The sequence below is a fragment of the Muscardinus avellanarius genome (assembly GCF_963383645.1).
Source record: "Muscardinus avellanarius genome assembly, chromosome: 14".
Classification (NCBI taxonomy): Eukaryota; Metazoa; Chordata; class Mammalia; order Rodentia; family Gliridae; genus Muscardinus; species Muscardinus avellanarius.
In genome coordinates, this window is record NC_137800.1 from 33,887,967 (window position 1) to 33,915,609 (window position 27,643).

The following is a 27,643-nucleotide window of genomic DNA, read 5'->3' on the forward strand; positions in this document are numbered from 1 at the left end:
CTACATTAGAATTAAATAAAAAATTCTTAGAATCAAATTCTTAAGAGTTTAATTCTTCATCTTCACGCCTTTCTTCGGAACCCATACTTTTGCCGGCTGGCTCCTGCACTGTTTAATGAGCATGCATTTTCAGTTTACAAGATGAGAATTTCTGGAGGATTGGTTGTTAAGGTTGTACAACAAGAACATAGAGAATATCACTAAATTAAGGTAGTTAAGAAGCTGGGTGAGGTAGAACTCATCTATAATATCAGTACTTGGGAGGCTAAGAAAGGATTGCAGGTTCAAGGGCAGCCTAAGCATGTAGTGAGACTCATCAACGTAGGGAGACCCTGTCTCAAAATAAAAATAAAATAGGTGTGAGGGTGTAGTTCAAAGGTAGAATGCCCCTGGGTTCAATCCTCAGTACTACATACACAAAAATAATTAAGACAATTTTATATCATAAATACATGTACATACATACATATAAGTGTGTATATAAAATGTATATATAATGTATATGTATATAAAATGTATATATATATGTATATATAATATATATACACAAAGGTGAGTCTGGTCCTCACCTTTGCTTTCCTGCTGCCATTGTTTTACTTTTTTTTATTTTTGTATATGGCAGCAGGAAAGCAAAGGTGAGGACCAGACTAAAGAAGAGCAGAGATCTGCCAGTTGGCTTGCCAAGAATAAAGGCAACATCTTTTCTCAAGGCTCCAGTCTTATGCAGCTCCTTGGCTCCACAAAATAATTCGCCTGAGTGGTAAGTAGAGAATGTATATTTTTCTTTCATCCATATAAAACCTCTTCCCCAATTTTCTTTGGAAGTACTAAACTCGCTTTAATTTAATGAAGGCCTCAGTAAGAACCAGGCTCCTGCAAGCATTTACTTCTGGCCCCTTCCCCTTTCTCACTGGCCTTGCTCTGCCAAATGCTGAAACAAAACATAGACAAAATAAAATGCAGGTCATATCTGTGTGGCTCAGGTATCTAGACAACACTGTTTAGTTTAATAGAGAGATTGACAAAGTTGGGGCTTTATCCAACATCTCTAGTAGATGAGACATTTCTAGTATCTCTATTCTAATCCTAAAGTAGAAACTACTGGAGAACCCAGTGCATGGTGGGTACTCAGTAACTTTTTGGAGGTTCATATACACTCATGATGAAATGGCTTTAGACTCCTCCAACAATTCTGAAAAAAAAAAAAAAAGTGATAGCTGTAAGTCATTCTAGAATTCCAGAGCAATTCTCATCTCAGTGAGACAAGAAAATGCCTTTTTTTCCCCCCTAAATTTGATCCTAGCCCCAGAATCCTGGTCCCAGAAATATCTTGCCTGCACCTCTGTAGCTAGGTAACCTGAACCACTAATCATGGTTCCCAGATGAGATTTGAGTTTGCAAAGCATGCCCCTTAAATTCTGGTCCTGCCACTGATCTTTAGACAGGCCTCCAGGTAATGACTTACACAAACTACCATTTTTAGATTGGCCTTACTTATAAAAATAATAGTGAATTAAAAATATTAAAGTTCTTATCAGTATCACCAGTAAGAAACCACCTCTCAGAATTCCTTGGGCCCTCTGCCACAATCTCTTCATTTTGTTAATCCTCAAGTACCCTGGATGATAAAAAAAAATTATCCCCAGCTCACAGAATCTTAGGATCACTGGGAATACAAACTTGGACTTTTATTCATGAGGTTTTGTTTTTATGCTTGTTCTCTTAAGTTTCATTTTTAACTAGAAAAAGATGGCTAATATGAGATCACTTTCATTGCTAGTTCTTGATGGGCTTCAGAAGTCATTAGGGACAGACCCTGATTTAAAAAATAAAATAAAATGTTTCAGGGAACTGGAGTGCATATCATTTCAACTCTGTAATTCTGCCTTTTAAATGTAGTTCTATCAATGGTTCAGTGAAAGACGGTTTCCTTATTGTCATTTATTAGCCATGACAGGTAGCAACACTGCTCTCAGATACAGCCCCCCTTCACCACAATTATCTAGTAATGCCTGCAAGGCAAAGACTGCTCAAAACTTCTTCCTTCTGGAATGCTTCTTCCAAAGACAACAGTTCAAAGCAAACCACTATTAACAGGAACACTGACATCTGCAGAATTCTCTGGACAGGACATTTCCACTCCTCCCGGAGTGACAGCAGAAACGAAGACATAATTATCTGTAGTCCAGTCACCAGGAAGTCAGGTGGAGGTCTCACACCCCACAGGACAGCATCACCATTCCACAAACTACCCAACCACAGGCAATTACTGTCGTTGTGTGTATATCCTCTTAGCGTGGATTCTTCCCTGTGTTAACTTTCCCCAGACACAAAAACGTGTTTTTTTTTTTTTTTAGGAAAATTCAATGTAATAGAGACAAAATATGATAGTATCATAATTAAATAAATTAGATACTCCAGACATATTTGCAAATGTGACAAAGATTACATACTCCTTGCTAATACGACTCACATCTTATAACTTGCAATAGTAGAAAAATATAACGTTTTAAATCTTTAAGTCTTGTTATCAATTTCTTTTATATTCCTTTTTTGTTTTATGCATTATGGAACAAACAGAAAGGGGTTTTGGAGGAGAAAAGAGAAATCAATTGAGGAGAAAAAAAAACAGAGATTCAGAACAAGAATAAGGAAAGAGGACAGCAGGGGCCTGAAGTGTCATGGGCGAGAGAAGCCAGGGACCTGTCAGGGGCCACCTGAGACCGGGAACAGGGAACCCAGGAAAAAGTGGCAAGAAAGCCTTCTCCTACACCTGAAATCTGGTCCGTAAGGAAGCATCACCCATCCGCCCTGGGAAAGCACATACCGTTAGTACCCCAGAGGGTTCTCTGAGTATAAAACCTGTGTAATGTGCTTTACAGACAATACAGAAATGAAAGAAACAGAGTTAAACATATAATTATAATAATATAAAAATGAACATACTTTGGTGTGGTAGATTTTAATAAGATTTTAATAATACTGGCAAGGAGCCAAATTACAAAACGCCCTGGAACACAGAGTACAAAACCTCAGAGACAAAATAAAACCTCATGAAAATATAAGAGCCCTCTAAAAAAGGTAATAATCTTTAAGATAAAGAAACCATTTTCTCCATAAAGGTACTGAACGAGTTTAATAAAAATTAAATGAGATTAAAGACAAGGTACACAGCCACACATTCCCCAACTCGCAGTGATCAGGAGGGGGATATATGTGTGGATGAAGGCACAGGGCTAGGAGCATAAATGAGCTCCAATCAACCAGCAGATCTGGAATAAGCTGCCTCCAGGTGGGTGGCCCTGCTCACAATTCTCTGAGAGGATAGAAATTAATTTACTTGGAAACGAACCATGCTGCCATGTGGAGGAGGGGCAGCATGTTTCCACAGAGCAGAAGCAGGGTGGGGAGATGCAGCACATGCTCCCTGTGCACACAACCCCGGCTGCCACCACAGCAGGACCTGGGCTGGGGAGGGGCAAGTGACAAGGCGAGACAGGCGGGCTCCTCTGAGAACAACTTATTAGTCAGCTAACAGGACCCAACAGCTCCCTGTGACCAACAAACCAACACAGCAGGCTCCCCATCCCCGGGGGGATAAGGTGCCACTACCTGGTGTGCGAGCAGGATGCCAGGACCAGAGAAAATATTCCTGGTCCAGTGGCACTGACCATTTGTGAGACCAGACATGCCTTCCCATCCAGGTTTTTAGGGTGGGTGGGTGGGTGTTTCTCTCAGCTCTGTGGCAAATACTTTATTGCCACTGTCATTTGGGTCCTGTTTCTTTTTTCAAGGGCACTACATGTTATGCTTCATTTGGGCCAGATGTTCACATCAGTGTGTCTGCTCATCCCCATTAAAAAATACAACAGTTATTTATTTGTCCTTCCAGCAAATGCAGCGGCCAGGAGCGGCCGTTAAAATGCAGTGGACAATGGAGAGCCTCAGCTCTTCTTAGCTACCAGCACCCAGCAAGCCAGGCTACCAAGAAACAGAAACCCTCACTCCGGTTGTATGCAACAGGCCAGCTGCAGAGTCCCTTATCTTCAACTCTAAATCAATAGTTTAAACAGATGTAGATTCCAGTGACAGGAGGGACAGTAAAGGAATTTTGAGGCTTTCTATTCTTTACATGTCTACTGGTGCTGTGCTGCTATTAAAAAGTTATGTGCAAATTCAAGAAGAAAGGCATTAGCAAGTTCTTGGGAAAAGGAAAGTCCCAATCTTCTGGAGATTTAATGAGATGGAGCTCACTGAAGCTTCTGACTTGGTTGGCTGTTAATTGAATCAAAGTCAATGACAATCTTGCTGCACTTTGGTGTGAATTTTCTAAACATGAAAAACAAAACATACAAAGATATTATTCAACGAGTAGTTAAAGCAGTTTGTTTATTTTGGCTTAAACTGCATTTTCTGTGCGGAGGAAAAAAAAATGTCCTGGGATTCGCCTGATAGTTTATCTCTATAGGAGCCAATTATAGTGCACCATGCCGAGAGAAACATGGACCAGAAAAGACTAACACAAAAAAAGATGCATGGGGTGGCCTGGTTTGTATGTTCTTCAGCAATCTGAGTTCATGAATTATCTGGGAGTCAAAGAATTTCTAACAAGTTAGCTGCACAACATGATACCTGATTACTCGTTTTCCTTTCAGATTTATCTTATTTTCTAGAAAATTTCTGCAGCCAAACTGGAGTTGCTCTAAATCAAACAATAGTAAATTTTCTTTTGCCAACAAATTTTTTGAGTAGTTTTTAAAAATCATGTTCTAAAAAGGCAAATGTAAAATAAATCTACTATATTTTTGTATTCAACTTTTTACTCCTTACTTCTACAGCAATTAAAAAGAAAATATCAAGGGGGGCATGTTCTTTTAAAAATTAGTCAATAAGGGAATATGAAAATAATTTGAATTTAAATTCTCATAAGGCATAAAAGTTTAGCTCAGGAGATTCATCACATAAAACCCATATCCCTAATAATGAACACAAGAGGCTGGGCATGTTATCTGGTATGATAGTTCAACCATATTTATGCTGACCACAAATAAAGCTTTGTAGAACCTTGAGTCTCAAAATAATTTTGTATCATTAATGAAAGGTGGTTAAACTTACTTGCAAGTGAAACATACTGCACAATCTCTGCTCAGCAACTATAATCATAAACATCCAAGACTCCTACTCTCAACTGAAAATATTGCTCTTAAAAGAATTCCTGGTGCTTCAACCTGGCAGGTCACTTTCATCATAAATTGTCTATGCCAGGGTTGTTAGTTTGCAAAATTAACAAAGGTTTGATATTATTATTATAAGACTTGTGAGTTTTTAAATTTCTTGCTATATGAATGATTCGTCTAAGCCCTGTAAAGTTCCTAATATTAAATCATTAAACAGATTGTGTTTAGATACTTCTTAAAAATCTACCCCTAAAGTAATTTTTATATTCTTATGCCATTGCATTTTCAAACACGCTACCAAGTGTGGAAATCAGGCATCTGCAAGGAGAAATTGAACATGAGACAAGGTCAAATACATTTCTACATCAGCCCTTCATGCACCCTTTCCCCCAAGTTACCTGAATGTCACCCCCGCCATCTTAAACATGAGCCGCGCAGCTGTTGTCTCGTCACTGTCATGATATTTATCAGACATGAAAATAACTTCTTTTATACCTTAAAAGGTAGTAATTGGAAGCCCCATTAGTATGTGCACATACAGATACTGTAAAAGACAGACAGAAGCAGATGGAGCCCTGTAGCATCTATGATTAATTACCTCTTCCAAGTATGCTTCTAGACAATGTCCAGTGACTGAAATATATATCTGCGGCTTTCTAATACAGTAGAAGGCGGATTATATTTAATCTGCCCTCCAGTCTTTATGGATTTTTTTTAAACAAATGCAAAGTAAAAGCATGTCAAGCAGTCAAGCCTTGATCCAATTAACAAATTTTCTTTACTGCAGGTAAGCAAATATTCATTATTCACAAGGCAACTACTCTGAACTCCAGAGGATAATGGGGGGAGTGGAGGGTGCTGGCCAATTTGGAGATTAGTATCGCTGTGTTTCCAAGGTCTCTGCAAACCAATTCAACCCTGCTCTGTGGAGGGCACATCTCCTTCCTTTTTCTGTTCTCAACAGGCAGGGCTAACCTGAGAGCCAGGGATCCCTACGGCCTACACCTCTACCAGCTTCAGAAGGAACAGAGAGGCTGGCTGCGGAGTGTCCACGCTGCTCAATGTGTGCCTGCGCTCCCTACATTTCCACCCTTGGACGGCCAAGGAAACCTCCCGAAGGATGGAACAACAGCAATGTGTGGGAACCACACTGTTCCTGAAGGCAGCTTCTGATTTGCTACAACAGACCTCTTCTGCTCCAAGATCCATGGGGCTTGTGATAAACAGCCCCTTTAAACTACACATCTGGCTAAACATGCTAAGTCTTTAAATCTCCAGCTGAGAGCTTTATGGAGATAAAGTGTAGCTGAATCTTAGATGTGACAGTTTGAAAAAGGTGGAATATTCAGAATACAATGGTGTAGATTTATGGTAACTGTAATATAAGAAAAACTTAGAGTAGCACCAATTTGGTCTTATGGCATTTATTTGCAAAGATATGCTTAGATCCTCAAATATCTACCATGTATTAGCTACAAATTAAAATTTGATATACATACTCTCAGCTGACCTTGTTTCTGACCTTGTTCATTTCCCTCTCTCCCCCCTAATCTATGCACAATATGTCAGAGAATGGTAAATTGACAGTAATTCTATGCAATGCCTGTGTTGTTTTTTTTGGCAGCTTGCAGTTTAAGAAGTTGCAAACTAAATTAAAAACATGCTAAGAATCACAGAGGAGGCAATTAGTCTTAGACTACCTGGCACCATTCAAAAACAAAACACGGGAAATATCTTGCAAAGTTGATAGTGCAATTAATTTAGATCTAAACAATAGCAATTTAAGATCAAACGCATCTGCAATGAGCTCCTGATGAGCAGGCAGCCATGCAAATGTGACAAATGGGAAGGCCCGGTCTCCTACCTGCCTGGATGATGAGCTTAGCACATTCATTACAAGGGAACAAGGCGACATATATACTACAGCCCTTCACGTCAGCCGAATTCTTGTTCATGATGGCGTTCAGCTCGGCATGGCACACTGTGAGCATGAAAGAGAAGGAAAGAAAAACTTAGACTGCAGCTCATGAAGGACTGACCAAGGACTCAGCATTCCTTTCTCCCCTCTTAAATAACAAATAATAGACTCAATTAAAAGAAACTAATTAGAAATGGCAAGTATTGAGGATACCAAAAGGGGGCCACACATCAGACTGGGTTGGTGATTAGCAGGAAAACCTTTGCCTCAGTGGCCCAGGTCTGCAAGCACCAAGAGCAGCCAGGAAGGGCTGAGGTTAAGTTCTTTCAGCCTCCCTAAGTGGAGTGATGGCTCACCGCTCCACAAGGCTCTGGGGTATTGAACTGCCCACACAAACAGCTCCTTTGTGTGCTGATGTGCACAAACAGGGATGTTCAGGGTGCCCATTAAGGGGGCAGGGAGCAATAAAGAGTAAGAGAATCAAGAAGTGAAGCTGAGCACCTCTGTCCCGAGGGATCTGCGCTTCACCCTATTTTGCTACTGAATTCTGGAGGAGTGTGTTTTCATATGAATTCCAACTATCCGTGTGTACCTGTGTCCTGCAGCGGCTCAGCAATGTTGCAGGCAAAATGCTGCCATATGTACATACATCCTTGTTTAGATTAGAATACCATGTTTTAGAAGGCCCAGCCATGTGTGGAAATAAACTGTCTCTGGCATTGCAGAGAAATTTAAAGAAATAAGCTGTGCTTAATCAGATCAAAGACCCTCAGAGAATAATCATGGCTGGCCACAGAGAGACCTGAGCCACACCCTCAGGACTACTGAATGCCAAGGAGGACAAGAACGAGGTACTCGGGAAGCAGCAGCTACAGCAGCGAGGCCTGTGAGCACCCGCTTGGGGGGCTCCCTGGCCCCTCCTCCCCTGGTGACCAAGACAAGCTGGCATTAACACTGCTCAGTGTTAAAACCAATTAGATGTAATTGTTTCTTTTATTTTCCCCTTGAGGGCAGAGCCCAGCCTTCTAGGTTCTTTGTAACTTCCCCAGAGTCTAATGTGATGCCATGAACATAATGGGTGTTAAATATTTATTGAATGAATAAAGGAGGAAATGCAGATTCCAATTATTGATGGTGACATTGGGAAATACCAGAAGTCCTCTTAAATTCAAATATCAAAAATAGGCTTTCCCATTTAATAAATATTTTTTGATGGTGTTGGTATTAATATTCAGAGCTAGAGTCTCTGAATTTGTTATTAAACATTATTATGATGTCCTTTTTTGAATCTCTAAGAATTGTCACATTAATGGCAACTATTTTCCTCTTAATTCATCCCAGGCAGTTTGGGGCAAAATTTAACATTGTAGGTCTGGGTTCATTAATAAAAATTACCATATGAAACGAATTCTCTTGGGCAGCATCTGATGTCCCAGTGTATAAAGGGTGATTTACAGAAATAACACACAGGATTATAAACAGACTTCTTTTAACTAAGAAAAAAATCACAAGATGAAAATTACAAAGCTTCTTGTTTAAAAAACAGAAAGACAAGGTCTCCAGGCAACATAAACATCAGAGCATCAGGTACACAGGAAACTTTATGAGGTACAGTCAAGACCAGAATCCCACAAATTCAACACGAGACCATGACAAAAATAAGCCCCACATGCTCAGTCAAGGGCACAAGGATGTCACCCCCTCTGACTTCTCTGGCTCATTCCTGCACCCCACCCCTTCAACTCCAGACATGGTAAACATCTGCTTCCTTCCCCAGGGGCACCCGCGTGCATCCAGCTCACCAAAGTCTGCCTGATTAACAATGGCTTACTGGATGCACCTAAGGGGTGGAGGTAGAACCCCAGCCCAGGACAGCAGACACCTCAATCTGGACCTACCTACCTCATTTCCACTGTGTATCCCCACAAGTCTGTCCAAGGCCCCAAATCTGGCCTTGCCTTCCTGGCCTGACACTTGCCTCTCAGTTCATAGCTCCAAGTCTCAGCTTCCCTCCCAAACCTCCCTGCACCACTCAGTTGGGCCTCAGGTCCAGGCGCTCACACTGCCCTCAGAGATAAACTGGGCAGACCAATTTACTAACCAACCGATATGCTCAACATAGGTCGGTCAGAGTGGAGTGCTGGGGCTCATTTACACAGTCTACACTGATCAATTAACTGGCAATCACCAAATCTGCTCTAGGTCACCAAGAACACTCAGAACCAACATGCCTGGCCTATGCCAAGCTTGCTCCCAGTCCTGGCTACCCAGACCACAAGGCCCAGCACTTTCCCTGGCTGGCAGGCAGGCAGACAGGGAAAAAAGGGCTTCACAACAGAGGCCAGCACCAGGATTCGAGGCCCGATTTGCCATAAGGAAGCCAGATGACCTTTGACAAGATGTGCAAGTGTTCATTTTGGTTCTGATTAACACAGGCTCTGAGAAAGCATTTCCAACTAGTTAAATAAAAGCAGTTTTCAGGCTGGAGGTAGTGGCTCCCACCAGTAATACTACTACTTGGGAGGCAGAAACAGGAGGATCTTAGGTTCAAGGCCAGACTTAGCAACTTAGCAGGAACCTGTCTCAAAATAAAAAATAAAAAAGGGCAGGGGGTATAGCTCAGGGGTAGAATGCCCCTGGGTTCAATTCTAGCACAACAAACAAACAAACAAACAAACAAACAAAAGCAATTTCAAAAATACCAATTGCATTTATTTTTGGTTTCTTTCTAATGTTCTCAGTTTCATTCCTTAGTCCTCTAGAACAGCTGATCTTTTCCAAGAAGAGTTTTCACTAACAAAACATGGGCCTCCTCTCCTAGTGATAACCGTCAGACCCCAGCTCTCTCCTACCAACTGAGTGGTGGCTTCCCTCTGCTCCAGTTTTCTTCCCCTTTATAACACACCCTTGTTCTGAAGAGCTCATTTACTCTGCATTTTAAGTCTCTTTCCTTCTTCCTTTCAAGAAGAATCATTTCTACAACAGCTACTGTATAATTTCTTAAAGTAACTTATAATAACTGTAATACAGATATAACCTCTAGTTTTCTTTAAAACAATGTTTTCAAATTGCTAGTCATAAAATCTTTTTAGTGAATTACAATTTTTTAAAAAAATAAAGTAGATAAGAAGTTCAGGAGGATTGGGGATTTGGCTTAGTGGCAAAGCGCTTGCCTAGCACACACAAAGCTCTGGGTTCGATCCTTGGCCCCATAAAAAAACAATTTTAAAAAGTATATAAAAATATACAAAGAAGTTCAGGGTGGAGATCAAAATGCATCCCCCATGCAAGCTTAAGAACCACTCCTCCAAAACCATGTTTCACCATGTAAAAAGTATAGACTTGATACTCCATGGAAACCTATTGGCCCTCTGTATGCCGATAAGGCTGTAACAAACTATTATTATTATCGTTACTTTGAGGTACTGGGGACTGGACCCAGGGGCATTCTACCTCTGAGGTATACCCCAGCCCTGTTTTTTATTCTTTATTTTGAAAAAGGGTCTCATTAAGTTGCAAAGGGCTTCACTAAGTAGCCAAGGCTGTCTGCGAACAGTAATCCTCCTGTCTCAGTCTCCCAAGTACTAGGATTACAAGTATGCACCACCATGCCCAGCACAAGCCATTATTAAAAATGAAAAAAGGGGAGGCCTGATTTGCAGCATCCCCCAAACTCTGTGGTGTAAACACCTCCTGGTGTGGCAAGGAGAAGAGCTGGCATGTGCAGCTCCCACACCACCCGACCATCGCAACACTGCCAAGACACCAAACCCCTGCTGGGCTACAACCCTGGATCCACCTGTTCTCTTGGAACTCCATTAGTAGACACTCTCCACCCCAAAAGATCTTAGAACTACCATCCCTTTTGTGTTTCCTGTTTTTCTGTGGGTCTTTTTCTTTCTCCTACCTTTCTGGGTACTTTTCTAGGTTCAATCCTAGTCTTTGATTTCTCTCCTATAGCCACTAACTTTAGGATTCATACACTTTCAGATATATTTGTAAGACTCTAAAATCTAAACCCTACTTTTTTTTATTATGGTACTACAGATTAAACTCAAGGGCATTGCCTCTGAGCGACACTCCCAGACCTATTTTATTTATTTTAGTTTGAGACAGTCTCACTAAGTTGCTGAAGCTCACAGTGAACCTGTGATCCTGTCTCAGCCTCTCCAGTTCTGGGCACCACCACACCTGCCCAGCTTGAAATCTACATTTCTAACCCCACTTCCTCAAGCCTTTTTTTTTTTTTTTTTTTGAGGGGCTAGAATCTGGGGTTTCTCTGTACTTTTTCTCACCACAATAAATATTCCACAGATATTAAGCTAAAAAATAAATGTATCTTTCTTTAGTGCTAACATTTCCATTGTGTGACCTAAAACCGTAGCCAAGAGCCAAAATATATGTGCATAAAAACCAGTTAGGTTAGTTGTTAGTCTTAAGCACAGTTTTTATGATTATAGCAGGAATAAGAACCAAGCATTTAAAAGATACTCAGCAGCTATGAAATACTCATATAGTCTAAACTGCACAAAGAAGGATGAATTCTCCATTTACCTAGAATGACACATCTATGGTTAAGCAAATAAGCAAAAGAAATCTCCAAATGATACATATATATTTGATAAGCACAAAAAGTGACACAAAACCCTTCAATTATTCCCAACATTGTTTAAAAGGAAAAGAATCAAATGCTGAAAATACCAGATTAATGCTTATAAGGCTCTTGATTGCCAGAGGAGAACCTCTATTTCAGGTAATTATAAGACAATTCATATGCTTTAGTCTTTTCTTTTCTTTCTTTCTTTTTTTCTATTACTAACTGTCAGAATTCAGAACTACATTAACCTTGGACCACTGAGAAGAGATTATATAATTAGAAAACTGTATTTTTCAAATTCTCTCTTACCAGGGCTTGATTAATCCTCACTGTCTCATGTAGGCGGTTCTCTAGAAGTTTGACAAATTAACAGGATACACTCCATCCTTCGTTAAAGACATTCAACATTTTATAGATTTGACTTCCATCTTATTTGATATAAGACTAGAACAGTATCTAATTTTGACAGTAGTACTATTAAGGTTACTCAAAAACAACCACTGTGAATAATGCTAAGCAAATTCTAACTGCTACACAAATAATTTTGCAATCATCATGTTATTCAGCCCTCAACTGTTCATCATCTGACAGAAAGTACCAGGACCTGACACAACATGGACTCAGAAAAACTAAGTGTCTATTCCAGTTAAACCAACTCTCTAGATTGTTGAAAATCCCTCATTTTATGGTATAGAATTTTATTTGAAGAAAGTGGCTCCCTTGGGCCTGAGGAGGACTGTGTCAGGGTTGACCTGGAAAGGTATGTAGGATGGTGGCCCAGCTCTCATTAGGGCTGGGCTGAGAGGGCAGACACGAAGCACCTGTGGCCCTCAGAGTACCTCCCACCAGACTGCCTCCCACCACGCCAGGTGGGACTGCTCAATGCACAGACAGGTCTGGTAGCTGAGATCATGATCAGGACTCCTGAGCCAGGGTGGGATGTGTCACCCTCTATTCTTTCTATTGGATTCTCACCATGCAATTAGTAACTGATACGAAATGGGGTACCCATTTAAACTGTGCTTTATAAAAAAAAAAATCTTAAATGTTAATCTACAAGGTATCCTACCTGTATTCTGATGACAAAGCTTTTTGTCATTAATTCTCCAAATGAGCGTTGAAGTGTTTTTACTTCTGGGGTCATTCAACCAGGGCAACTGTCTAGGAGCACGGGCAGCCTGCCCCTGCCCTCACATCTGAGCAGTGGCCTGATGGCATGCTCTCGCTCCTCTAACAGATCCACTGAAAGAACTACTTCACAGCTTTCGGAGCTGAAATGGAATTTCAACTACTTATTTCTTAATTATTGAAAGACATCCTGAAAGGGCCTCATATGTCACTGCCAGCCTCCCAAGTACCTATCCTTCAAGTCAATAATTTAATGATAAGGATAGCCTCTAAAGTTTAAGCCCCACTCTACCATCATCCCCACCAGCCTCCCCCAAAGTGTTCCTTTTTATGGTTACCCCCAAATCCAAAGCAAACGCTCCTAGGGTGTGGTCATGAACATCAATCCTCTACTTCATCTCCTTCTATGTGAAGTTTCTGTATCTGTAAAGTAGCAAGCTGAACAATCATCAGGGTTCTCAAATGATGTGGGGAGAACCAAGCGGGAAATCAACAGCTGTATCACTTCTATCAGGCAATTCAACCACACTGGCCCATCAGCCACATGGCACTCATGGCTTCTGCTTCCTAACCCTCTCCCTCAAGGCCCTTTCCTCCTTTCCTGCCGATTTGGTGGAGCACTTCAAAAGCTGTTTCACTCTTACAGCTTTGCAAAGATACAGTTCTACCCCAACAGAGCATCCTTTTGTGCTGAGCTATAGCAGAAAGAGAAATCAGTTAAAACCTTCAAAGTTTCCTATCTACTTCTGGCTAAGTTCTGGCAGCAAACACTGCCTATCCTGAACTAAGTGTTCATGGGTATGAAATGAAAATCAAGGCTGCAGAAGGTGGGTCTTGTTCCTACACAGCTCACACCCAGGTGGGCAGACGATATCTAGGCACAGAAACAACCAGAGGATCAGGCAAAAGTTCTAGGCATTATAAAAGAAGGGCTATAGAAGTGTTGAGAAAATTCAGTATATTGGGGGGGGGGTGTTAAATGCATGCTTTGCAAGTGGATGAGGAACTGAAACTTGGAGTAATATTGTTTCTGTAGGAAATGTATTTAGATTGTAAATACCTTTTCAGAACAAAGTGGGTTAGACCTGGGGATCTGCCTACACAGAAGTAAGGCCTTATTCAAGCATCAGCCTCTCTTGGCTACAGGTAGGAATGATAATGCCCTCCCTTTCCTTGCACAGGGCATAGGAGGAAAAACCCTTCAAACCAGAAATATGCAAATGAAGCCTCTGTAATCAGAGCTCGACTTGGAGGAGTTGGGTGACATGGACAGGGTGTTCCAGAGCAGATGACAGCTGAGAGCACTTTCCCACATGCTGAGAATGGAGACCACAGTGCCTTCATCCATATGTGTAGTTGGTGCCTATTTAGAAGCTAAGTAACTCCTCCTTGCTACGTTCTGGCATCAAGGGGCACACAATTCTACTTTAGAGTATAAGTCTGTGTGTGAAAACCCAGCCACAGGCGTGGAAAATGTATGCGGATATGTTCCCACCCTGCACCCAAAGAGGAGGTCTCTGCTAGAAGAAAATGAAAAGGAATCCAGGCCAGGTCTCAGAAGAGAGGGTGAGCCAGTCACCTAAAAGCACCAGGTCCTCCAGGCCCTGGGCAGAATGTGGGGTCCTGGTGCCCTCGCCCCACCAAACGCTGCAGCGTTAACCTTCTGTGTCCACTCCGGGGCCAATGCACCCCCAGTTCTTGGAGCCACCCCTGGCTCGCCATTCCCCTCTGCTTCCTCCACATTATGTCCACTCAGCCTCCTGCTCTGCACTGTCTCCTCCACCCAGTAGTTCAATGACAGTAGCATCTTCAAACCTCAGCCTCCTGACCTGTGAAGTGGAGAGGAAAAAAATCCCTGCATTCAAGAACTGTTAAAGACTAGAGTCTGCGGAGAGCACAGGGCACAAGAACTACATGGTAAATGTGAGTGCTCCTACTCTGTCCCCAGGCTGCCCACCTGGGGCCAGGCGGTCCTGGGCTGCACAGTCTGGCCTGACCACAGGAATACACGTTTCTCTTTCCTGCTCTGTTCCCATCGCCTGCCCCTTCCTCGCTGCCTCTTGCTAAAGCTGCTGGCAACAACTCACGGCACCCAGGGGAGCCACTTAGCCCCAATGGTAGTGCTTAGGGCTAAAGAGATTTCTGACTGTGGTGTTTCCATTATTGATAATAAAGCCCCCAGAACTCTAATTACACTGCTTCCCCATGAGCCAAGGGCACACAATCAGGTCAGAAGGAGGAGGACATGGAAATAAGTGCATTTCATCCATGGGTAAGCCAGGCCAACTCCCTTCCCACTGTTCATGTGAAATACATGTGCGATGCTTGAAAGGTACTAAAAAGGCACTGGGAAAAATGGAGCACTAATCATCCCTTGACAGTTTCCTAATGTACATATGCACCACGAGGCGGAAAAGCTTCCCTCTTATGTTCATGGCTTTTAAAGGGTAAACTGGGACCTTGCACTGAGCACTGGAACAGGAGTCAGGATCCAAGCATTCTAATTAATTCTCACTCCACAAGGCCCGCCTCGGGCACCTGGCTGATCGTGTCTCAGAATGTGGAAAAGGGGGATTAGCTGACCTAACTCGGGATTCTCCTAAGATGATGTGGTGGATGCGAGCTCCTGATACTGCCCTACATTCCGAGGACTTTTCCCTGGCAGGCTACTCCTGGTCCACCGCACTGCTCCCGTCCCCGTCCTGCCGCTGCCAGCCTTGCTTCAACCTCGCTGCAAAGGCTGTCATTCAATGCACCCCGCCTGCAACTCCACGAACCTCCATGTCTGCCATCACCACCACCCCCGCGCCTCAGTGTCCCTCCTCCTATCACTAACCAGGGTGCCTGGGAGACCGATGCCTCACATTTTAAGACACCTTACCTCTTTTTCCTTTTCTTCATTCCCATTGGATGATTCCTTTCAGCAAACAAATGAGGCAAAAAAACTAAAAAGCAGATTGTCCCAACTCTCAAAACACACAAGCCTTGCTCTTACCCAATTCCCTTCTAGCCACAACACCCTGTCACTCTGCTCTCTTTGCAGCCATGCATGTCAAAACCCCATCTAATTCCCCACCTTCTGTTCTTTCTCTCACTGGCTCCAATTTGCCTTCCCACTCTCCCACTATCAAAATTGCTCTTGGCAATGTAAACAATGACCTCCACGTTGCTAAACCACACAGACCTGTTTAATCTTAGACCACTCCCTCTTCTCCACACACTGCTCCATGGGACACCGGATGTCCACTCCTCCTCCACAGCCCTCTCCCACAGGGCCATTGACAGCTCCTGCTCCCTGGTCCTCACATGGTACAGGGCTCTAGCTCCCTCACTTACCAGATCCATGCAGGCTGTGCTCTTCTGATCTAATCACCTTCCAAAGGCCCCATCTCAATACTATCATCTTGGGGTTAAGGCTTCATCCCAGGAATTATGGGGGGCCATAAGCATTGGGTCCATTACACAACCAAAGTGATCTTTTAAATAGAAACTTCATAATCAATCCTTCACCGACAAAGCTGCAGCTAATTCTCTAAACAATTCTATATATTCATATATTCATACATTCTCTTCTACTTGGACACAGGGCCCTTTCTTGTATTGCTGTTATCCAATCTTTTGTCAGTGGCACATATTGCTCCAAGAATGTTCCCACTTAAGCCTCTCCCAAGCAATTCCTTTGCTTGGAATGCTCTTCCTGAACACTATTCATCCATCCTCACCTGATAAGAACCATTGATCCTTCAGATCTCAGCTTGGAATATGCCCCAGAAGACATATTCAACCTTATCTGTTTCATTAATGTCTACCTCCTCCACAGTTCATCTACAAACTCCTTGAAAACAGACCGGGGTATGTGTGCACATTCTATCTACCACGGCAGAGTGCCTGACACAGAACACATATAATAGATGCCTTGTAAGTACTTGCTGAATAAATGAATGAATAAATGGATGCATAGATGTCTGTGGATGTACTCTGAAAACATCCAATGCATTATAAAATGTAATTTTTAAAAAGGAAACTAGATGACTCAAAAGAATACCCCATCACTGGCAGGTAACTCAAACCGTTAAAGAATAGATGACTCAGCATTTATTTCAATTCCTACAAAGAGATAACTCACTTGCAAAAGGGAAAACGACAGATAAATTCTGCTTCCCTTTACTCACCTAAACTCAAAATTAATGGCATTTTGAACAAAGTCTTTTAATTGCAGAATTAAAAAATTCATGCTCAGTTATCATATTCAATATTTTAGATTTACCATGGCATCTATCATTTGCAAGAGGCATGGAGATAAAATATACACCTCCACTAATCGGCTGGCTCTGGCCTTTCAGACAGCATGAGCAGAGAGGCGCGCACTCCCCTCAGTCTATCTACCTTGCTTTCATGGATTTTTCTGGACTCATAAAGGCAATTTCCCAATGCCAGCAAGTACCTATGATTCCATAACTACCAGCCACTTAATTCACACACATACACAAAAATTCTCAAGTTTTTTCTTTTTATTTGGTCTTAGACTAACCTTTTGTCTCTAAACATCTCTAAATATATTCATATATTCATACACTCTCTTTTACTTGGACACAGGATCCTTTCCAGTATTGCTGTTATCTAATCTTTTATCATTCAGTGTCTTTTAATCTCCATGATTGTGGGGTAGCCTACACTCTTTAACCATTCTCTATTTGTGGGTAGCATCTCTATTTGGTTTATATTCATCTGAGTACTACAGCAGATTTTAGTTATTACAAGGGAAGAAAGAGCCTGTCGCTGCATATTACTTTATCCCTATGTACATATGCACATTCTTCCTATGTCGCTGCCACTGATGGATTTTTACAACTCTACAGTCTTAACCAAGAATGCTCTCAGAACTCTGTAAGCAGAGAAACAGATGCTAGCTTAATGCAATCAAAGCTGTATTGTTTATATGGTTCCTTAGAATTATAGAACTGGTGGAGTCCTTAGCAATAATCTGTTTCACAAAGTATTGAGAAATGTGTCACAACCCTATAATCACTGGGTATAAATAAACCAAACCTGGAACCCAGGGCTCTTGATGGCTGGTCTAGGGTTCTTTCATTTTAATATAGTTATTTTTTTTTTAATAGTATGAGGCTTTACTGAGCTAATATGCATATTTCAAATACAGATCTCCTCATCCAAATATAAAAATCCTAAGAAGCAAAAGAAAATAAACATATTTGCAAAAATCTCTTAGAAGCTGGGTGTGATGGTGCACGCTTGTAATCCCAGCATTCAGGAGGCTGAGACCAGAGGATCGCGGACAGCCTCAGCTACTTAGTGAGGCCCTCCACAATTTAGTGAGATCCTGTTTCAAAATAAAGAATAAAAAAATAGGGCAGGGGTTGGAACTCAGAGGTAGAATGCCCCTGGGTTTCACCCCCAGACCTGCAAAACAAAACAAAAACAAAACAAAACCTCTTAGAACTAGGTTTGACTCCAAATTTCTGGGGGAGCGGGGGGAGGGGGGGAGACCAAACATACATATTCTACTTAAAAACACCAGTATTAACAAAACTATGAAAAGGAAATTGTTGAAGAAATGTCAAAATAAAATTTAAATTTAGCAATTCAGACCAATTTCAAGGAAGATCAGTCAAGCTCAGTACAAGTCTGACATAAAACAGATCATCAGACTACCATGAGAATCATCATTTTCAGGTGCTCTCTGGTAATCCAGGGCTGCTAGGCAGACTTATCAAACTTAAAGAATTTAAAAGTGCTATTTATCATTAGGAAGATTCATGTGCACTCAGATCATGAGTATGCTCAAATGCTTACCATAACTGTTTTCTAAAGTTGAATGTGCCCCTGAAATTCTATTGATGTTATTAATTTTTCAACAACCCATTTACTGTGAGATACAATACAAAGCACAAACTTCAGTTTACTTCTGGTTAACAACCTGGCAACCATTATTATTATTATTTTTTTTTTTTTGTAGGTCTGGGGATGGAATCCAGGGACATTTGACCTCTGAGCTACACCTCCTGTCCTATTATTTTTTTTTTATTCTTTACTTTGAAAGAGGATCTCACTAAGTTGTGGAGGGCCTCACTAAGTAGCTGAGGCTGTCCGCCAACTGCGATCCTCTGGTCTCGGCTTCCTGAATGCTGGGATTACAAGCGCGGGCCACCACGCCTGGCTCAACCACTATCTTTTTTTTTTTTTTTTTTGGTGGTACTGGGGTTCCTGGAAGCCCTTCTAGCTCCGGGCTACACTCCCAGACCTATTTTTTATATTTTTATTTGGAAACAGGGTCTTTTAAGCCAGCAAGGCTGGCTTCGAACCTGCGCGATCCTCCTGTCTCCGCCTCCCAAGCGCGGGGATTACAAGCGTGCGTCACCATGCCCGGCTCAACCACTATCTTAAATTAGGTATTAATTTATACTTCTATGAGGTGAGTTGACCTGAAAATCACTTTTTATAAAAAGGAGACATACACATACATTTTCAGGGTAGGCCTACCCCCACAGATGAGCATTTTAGCTTTTTCTAATCTGCTTTTTAGAACAGGAGTTTATGTTGTTGCTGGTCATCTTTGTAGATATTTATAATGAAATGGCTGCTAAAGCTTTAAAACTAATTAACCTGTGTCTACAAAAATACATATAAAAATCAATTATTTTTTTAAAAATCACCATTTTTACTAAGCAATTATTCTTATAAGCAATTATACCTTAAAATGAAATCCTTTTCTATCAAGCTGGTTAATTTTAGAGGGTAGAGAAATGACTCAAATATATACTGTTGAGTTCCCATTGACCTAAGAAGCCACACAATCAAATCTGGGTTTGCCCCTTGATTCATAAAAATAATCTACTTAATTTTTTTCCTGCTCAAATACTCAAAGGTTTTTCCACTGATTGTATTAGTTATTTTGCACAAAAATCCCTAATTAGACCTGCTGTCAGCCCACAACTCCTATATGGCCAGGCAGGGGAGGAATGGCAGGGAGCGATATAAGTGAAATTAAATTCTGCAGAAAAAGAAACAGCAAGTCATCAAAGCCATGGATCTGCCTCACAAAACCAGAGGGCATTCCATTTCAACTGGCTGAAAGAACAAATTTGATCTTAATTACTAAGAATCTCTTACATGTTGTGAGGAAGTCATAGCTTAAGAAGGCTCAGCCTCCTAACTTCTTGATAAATTAGTTTCTCAAGACTAACCTTTTGGATGCCAAAGAAATACATCATATGCATGGCAGTCAGGAAAATGTCAGTGTTCAAGGGGGTAAGGTAAATGGCTAAGTAATCACTAAGATGACATATGCATGCTTAACAATATGCTAAGTCTGAAAAATAAAGATTAAATTTAAATATGAAATTTAAAGAAGCACTGCCACACACTGGCAAAATTACTTCAAGTTGCCATGTTCAACTCTTGCCTTAATTAATGCCAGGTTTTTTGGCATTTTCCTTCCCAGCATCATATTCTTTCTTAGGGTGATCTTGCAGAAATAAGAACTGCCTCTGATGAGGGCCTCTTGTCCTCGTTTCTGTATCTACTGCATCCAGAGGGAAGCTACCCTCCACTTCTGAGGGCTCAAGGCTCTAGTTCCAAAGTGGGCATGGTGGTGCATGCCTGTAATCCCAGTACTTGGGAGGCCAAAAAAGGAGGATCACAGGTTCAAGGAGAGCATCATCAACTTAGCAAGACTGTTTCCAAATAAAAAATAAAATGGGGCTGGGAGTATAACTCAGAGAGAGAGGATGCCCCTGGGTTCAATCCCCAGTACCACAAAAGGAAAAAGACTGGTTTCTACCACGATGATGTGTGACCTGGCAGACACAGCAGTCTTGGCTTCTCCATAGATGTGGACAGGAGGAGAGGGCCAAGCCAACACAGCCCTTCACCAGTGGGAAGCAGAGAGGTGCAAATGTGGGGCAGTGCTGCGAGGACTGTTCAAAGTTCCCTGAAGCTCATGAACAGGAAGAAGCTGATTCTACTCCACCGCTGTAGTCTGTACACTATCCCATCAAAACTGGTTACAAAAACTCAGGGAAAGAGTGATACCTAAATTACCAAGAGTATTTTACCTCCATTTTATAAAACTGATATTTTGATTAAACACGCTTCACTGTAACGAATTTCACAAAGAGAAACTAAAAATGTCAACTGAATACTTCACCATGAGTTTAGCAACCCACCCCCTCATAATAATAAAAATCTTCCAGTCTTTTTATATGGCAAATTAGGTAAATTTGCCGCTTCCTGGTTTTTTAATTGCCACTCATCTGCAAAGCTTCTCACTATAACAATACTGCCTTATTGCTGCCATTTACTGTTACTGACATCCTACTATCTTGGATTTTTCAGGGAAAAGATGAAATGAAAGCAGTCCTTTTAGCAGGGGGAATTTTCATTTTCCATATTAATATTACACTATAATCAAACAGTTTCGTCAAGTTTTGATCCTAGGGCTTGAAGAACAAAAACACCCTTTAACAATGCCTCTCTGGAGAGACAGTCCCCCCAAAAAGCTCTGTCTTCCTATTATGTTACAAGTATTCTGTTTCCCTCCTCCCCACAAAGTGTCAATCAAGACTAATGACTTCAAGCTTACAGAAATAATAAAGTAGAATCAGGTTGTATGTTATTGATAAATTTACACAATGAGGTGCTACCACAAAGCACCACTTTCATTTCTCACAGTTCTGGAGGTCGGAAGGAAGCCCAAGATCAGGGTGTCAGCATCTTGAATACTGGCAAGGGCTCCCTTCCAGTTTGCAGAACATTACCCTGTCTTGTATCCTCACGTGGAGGGCAAGTGCTCTCTGGGTTCCCTGCTATAAAGGCACTAATCCCATTCATAAGGGTTCCACTCCCTCAGCCTAATTACCTGTCAAAGGCCTAACTCCAAATACCATCACTTTGGGATTAGGGTTTCAATATATAAATTTTAGGGAGGGCACATTAAGTCCACTGCACTCCCCCTTGAAAAATGTTAAGTCATCTGCAAGTTGTTTTCTAAAACTAGACACTAGCCACAGATCCACAGTTCTTAATCTCTGAGGAGTTACTTCATCTAAGCTAAGTAGTGGTTTGCTTAAATGCAAAACAAAAATGACCAGCACTTCAGAAAAAAGCTGAATTCCTGTGCCCCAAAGGAGAACTAGAAAGACATAGCAGAAAAAGCACTGCCCATGGAGTTAGAAGATGTCACCCTGCATGTGTGATATCACAGAAGTTATGTAAAAGAAAGGAATAGATAGGCTTAGACTCTGTGGACAGAGCTCTGAGGCATTACTGATATTACAAGGACCCTAGTGTGGCTCACAGCTGAATAAATACCATACCTAGCACATGGTGTATCATTAGAACGCAGTTTGCACTTTCCAAACACACATTTAATAAAAATCATATTAATATAATGTTAATGATATGAAGTAGTTTTGTCAGGGGTTTTCTTACTAAAAGATATTGAAATTTTGACATTTAAAATAGGGTCCTATTTATTCAGAAGAGTTAAGAATCACTGGTCTAGAATTTTAGATGATTTCCAGAGGTCCTTTATAGGAATCAACCCATAACCTATGAATCTACCCTTCCTGATATAGCAGCTCAGTCATCATTAATGTAGGTAAAGAAAGACATCATTCAATTCCAGATAGCACCACCTTATTTTTAAAAAATCTTAAAGCAAAAACACAAGAGGGGGGAAGGGAAAGGATATTTGCATTTTAGTCAACCAACACCAAACATTTCTATTATATTCTAAGCAATCCAAGTATTTCTCTGTGGCCTGAAAAAAGATAAGAATGAGTGTACAATTATATACAGTCATTGTTATTTAGACTTAAAGCCCATCTTTACAAGTATTACAATGGTAGTAATACTAAATGCCTTTTAAAAAAACATTTAATACTTTCTACAAATTTAATGGTACATCAAATCACAGGCTTACTCTTGAGAAAGAAAATTGTCTATATCCTAACACAGCTACATAGAAAATGAATAATTGATATGTGAGGACAAAGCTTTGAAAACCTAGAGGAATTATATAGATGATAAAAAGTAATACAGACAGACAACCAGTGCTCTGAAACTCAGCAGCTATTCAATAAAAAAACCATCAATGAACTTGGACAAATGCCTGTGTGGGTTTTCTAAATTTCTTCTGGAAAGCAGTTCTGAAAGCAATTCTCTCCAACTTGGACAAAAGGCAGTGTTTCCTAACAAATACAGCCATTTACTTGAGAGGTTATGAAGTACCAGGAAGTGCAGGGGAGTTGGGTGCAAATGTAGTGCAAAGTCTGGCATCTGGTCACTGCTACAAACCTGCCTGGGACTCCCAGTCATTGGGAAAGCACAGGTCCCCTGAGAAGGTGCTTGTTAGCTGCTGGAAATTCCTCCATATGGTACATCCACTGGCACCTTTTGCAACCAGCCTGAGTCCGACAGACTGACAGCTAAGAATTTCTCTATATCCCAGCTCAGCACATGGACCAATATTTCACTGCCTTGACTCAGTGAAATATCGACTATGGTAGACATACATTTCAACATAGATCTTTAACATATCGACCCTTTTGCTTTCACTGTTTTTATATGGGACATTGAACAGTACTGTGAAAAATTATTTTTGCATAGACCTAAGAACAACTAATCACTTCCTTTCTTACCATCAAAAGCTCAAGAATCAAAACTGGGATGAGAGAAAGTTTTTAAAGTATGTCCCCACATTCTTCACATGACTCATTACCATCAGCTATGAAGCTGGGGCTGAGAAGACACTTTTAGCCTCTTCTATTTCAGAACCTGCTTATTCCTACCAGGGCAAAGTTAAATTGACTGTCTCTTAAAACCCCTTAATCACCACCTTGAAAACCCTGAGTACTTTGTAGTTTTCCCACCCTCATTCCTCACCTCCTTCTCTACTTCTATATACCTTTTTTCTTTTTCTTTCAAACATGGAGGCTTTGCCCTTAAGCAATTTAAAAAGAAATTTATAGGGTTTATTTAACATGATTAAAGCCTGGGAACATTAGTAAAAATACATAAGTTACACTAAATGTAGACTGAGAATTCCTCATGAGCAAAACCCAGAGGAAAACTTACCAGGGAAGAGTCAACAAAGAAGAAAAGGTCTTACATCATGCCTTGAACTTGGTTCCCTGTAGGCACAATCTTTCCCATTTGGATGGCCCTAATCTACTTTACTTCCAACAGAGCCAGTCTGTTCATTTTCAGACATAAGTAAAATGCCTAACATTATGAAAAATCAGCAACCAACATATGTAACCCAATTTGACTTTTTTATGGCATTAATTGCATGTTCTTTAAGGACTCAAAAAGAAAGTGAAGCTGTGGCTTGTCTCTCCCAGACAATCTCTGAAGGATTTTCCCTAGGGCTCAATATATTCCCAAGAAGAACCCTTCCTAATTTCAAGGTGAAAATGGAGTCAGCCAAGCCAGAATTTTCCATTTCCACACTTCTAGCTTGTGCTCTACCCACAGCCCACTGTGGAATTGCAGAGGCTCTGAGACAGCTACTGTGTCTCCCCCGAGGTCCAGCTCAGTTTAATTCCTGCTTCTCAGGGATGCTCTTGAACCAGGCGTCCTCATCATGCAGAGGAGCTGAATGAAACCTGCTTCTCATAAGAGCAAAGCCCTGGGCAGCAAATGGTGAGCTGACCCGCTTCCTGACAGTAAAGAAACAACTGATGGAGCCACCACACACATTCCTCAGCTATCTCTGGAGGGGGGGAATGTTTCTCCATTAGTGCTGGCAGGCCACCAGGTAAGCACTCCACACCTACCACAGGCAACAGAGTCCAGGACCTCAGAGCCAGGAGGTATGGTACTACCATGCCTCCACCAGTGGCTCTCCTTGGAACTTAAGGGATGGGAACAGGGAATTGGGGTAGTTCAATAAGACGTTTGTTCTTCCCAGCTACTGATGATTAAAAGGAAGACAAGGCCTTGCAACCAACTTTTCAAGTTAACCATAGCCAGCAGACTATGCCACTCATCAGAATGGATTATAAACTGGCTTACCATAAGGGTATTTGGTATCCAGCTTATTCTCCGCTGACCTCCTCCAAGGCAACAGGTCATCGCTGCACCCGTTTGGCATTCCATTGTACCCGATCCCAACAATCTTGTTCTCTGCATTCACAATGCAGGCCCCGACCTACAGGGAAACATATTCCAAAGCCTTGGTGACTCTCTGTAACTGGTTGGTCTACCATGGAGAGGTAGGGAAGGGAACCAGGGCCCCTCACAGGAAAAGGTTAGCATGTGGAGCCACATCACGAGGAGCAACAGATTTTCTCTGTCCTTTTTTTGTTTGTTTTATTTTGGTGGTACAGGGGATTGAACCCAGGGGCATTCTACCTCTGAGCTATACCCCCAGCCCTAGTATATATATTTTTTATTTATTTTTTTTTTTTTTTTGTGGTACTGGGGGTGGAACCCTTCTACCTCTGGGCTACACTCCCAGACCTATTTTATATTTTTATTTTCGGAAACAGGGTCTCTTAGGCCAGCAAGGCTGGCTTCGAACCTGAACGATCCTCCTGTCTCCGCCTCCCAAACGCAGGATTACAAGCGTGCGCCACCACACCTGGCTTTTTTTTTTTTTTTTTAATTTTGAAACAGAGTCTCACCAGGTTGCTGAGTGCCTCCTTAAGTTGCTGAGGCTGGCCATGAATCTGTGTTCCTCCTGTCTCAGCCTCCCAAGTCCTGGGATAATAAGTGTGGGCCACCATACCCCAGCTTTTATTCTGCATTTTTATGTTGACAGATGTTACCTTTTCATAATCTGCCCATTAGAAAGCATATTTTTGACTCTAAGTACACAACTCTCTTACCTGGGAATTTGGATCTTTGCTTCTCTGTGCTGATAAGAAGGCCACAGCCATGAAATACTCAGGCCATTCCAAGTAGTCATCTCGTTTTTTGCAGGAAACGTCACTCATGTTTGACCTGTTAGAAAATCAGGACAAAATGTTGAGAAAAGCCATTCTGGTAAAACTGCTTTCCAATTCAGTCCAACCACACTAACCTGTGGGCCTCCAAACACTGGCAACCTCAGCTACATCTATCAGTCAAGAATCACAAAACATGGACCCAGCACCATTTATCACTCAAAAATGCAAAACATGAACCCTGTTTTTCTTAAGTCTCTGGTCTTAAGAAAAACATCTATTTCAGAAGTTTGGGTTTGGCACCTTGAACACATTCCCAAATATTTTCTCTATTTACTGATTTTGTCATAGAATGCTTTTTGCAAGTTACTGCATGTCTGACCTACAAATTGTTCTTCCCTTCACTTCTCTCCCTTATACTGGAATGAGCACAGGAAGGGGAATAGAAAAGAAACATTTATTGATCATCTAACAGATTTCAGAAACCAATTAAGTTTATTCGCATCATCCCACTCCTGGCAAAGGTAGACAGGAACATCCCATCTTACAAACATCAGAGAACGTAGGGATTTTGCACTAAATCACACAGCAGTATCTTCCCTGTCAGCTGGATACCAAAGAAAACAGCTGAAGCCATCCCCATTCGGATATTAACCAGACACTCTGGCCCTTCCCTTTCTCCTCAGTTTCCTCAGATGAGCCCAAAGTTAGCAACAAATGAGAAACTATTCTGAAAAGAGCTACTAGGAGGTTCAAGTTTCTCTATCATGGGTCTCAAAAGACACAGGTGGTCTGGACAGCGGAGAGAACCCATAAAGGTGGATAGGACTTCGGGTAAGTGGATCCTTTCAAAAGAAGTAAGACCAGAGCAAGGACGAAGGGCAACACAAAATCAATTTCTCAGATCATTGAGCAGGCCTAAGACCTCTGGTCCAAAAGTGGTAATTCTTTAACCTCCACTTACAACTCCTGCGTTTTAGGCTTATGCTCCCCACAGGGCAGAAGCGCCTAAGAGCTGGCGGCAGTGAATATATGGGTACCAGGTACCACGGCTACCCACTGACTCTGCTGCCCAAACTCCAAGAAGCCTACAAACCCTCTTGACGGAGTGAGAGTCTGAAAGGGCCTGGTTTAAGGGCAGGAATCCACAGAGCTGCAGGATGCCAAATATGCGCGAAGTAAACAGAAGGGAGAAAGAGAGTGGGGAAGGAGAGGCCGGGAAGGGGGAGGCGCACAGCTCCCCACACGGGCCGACCCCCCAGCTGAAAAGGGGGGAAACTGAGGCTCAGATACAGCTAGTCCCGAAAGATACTGCTAGACCGAACCCGCTCCCCTCAACTGCTATCGAGGGGCTGGAGCCCACATTCCCACTCCAACACGTGGGCGCCAAAAAGGACTGCAGACTCCCTCCACCCTCGCGAAGGAGAAAACCTGGCCGAGCCCCGCCGACACCCGGGTCGGTCCACCGGCAAGTTTCAGGCGGAGGGGCTTCCCGGGCCGGCGTACCCGCAAGGCTGGCCCCCGCCCATGCTCCGGCCGCTCCTCCGCGCCGCCTGCGCCAGGGGAAGGAAGTCGGCCGGAGCGCGGCGCGCGGCCGGAAGGGGGCTGCGGCGGGCGCGCGCTCCCAGGGCCAGGCGCGCGCGCCCGCGCCGAGAGCCCGCCACGCGCGTGCGCGCTGCGCGCCGCGGGCCGCGAGTTTAGGGCCGGGCGCCCGCCTCTCCAACGCGGAAGGCTGGGCCCCGGGGGCGGGTCCGCGTTTCGCGCGCCAGTTTTGGCGGCTGCGCCACGTGGTGGTTCATGCGCCTCCCGCGCTTCCCCGGGCTCGGAAGCCCTGGTAGAGGTAGCCACTCCCAAGGATCTGATTTTTTTTTTTTTTTTCTGTACTGAGGATGGAACCTTTGAATGACACCCCAGC

General features: G+C 42.3%; 1 protein-coding gene across 1 annotated transcript; it reads right to left on the reverse strand.

Annotated features, from left to right (window-relative positions):
* Nucleotides 1-4,250: 4,250 nt before the first annotated feature.
* DCTD (dCMP deaminase) lies at nucleotides 4,251-27,248 on the reverse strand (the record flags this gene model as incomplete). The annotated part of the gene is made up of 6 exons (XM_080710796.1): nucleotides 27,235-27,248; nucleotides 25,672-25,786; nucleotides 24,857-24,992; nucleotides 7,042-7,158; nucleotides 5,576-5,672; nucleotides 4,251-4,329 (listed from the first exon to the last, which is right to left on the reverse strand). Exons 2-6 carry the CDS (start codon nucleotides 25,777-25,779, stop codon nucleotides 4,251-4,253), a joined length of 537 nt encoding a protein of 178 aa, XP_080566922.1. The 5' UTR covers nucleotides 25,780-25,786; nucleotides 27,235-27,248.
* Nucleotides 27,249-27,643: the final 395 nt, after the last annotated feature.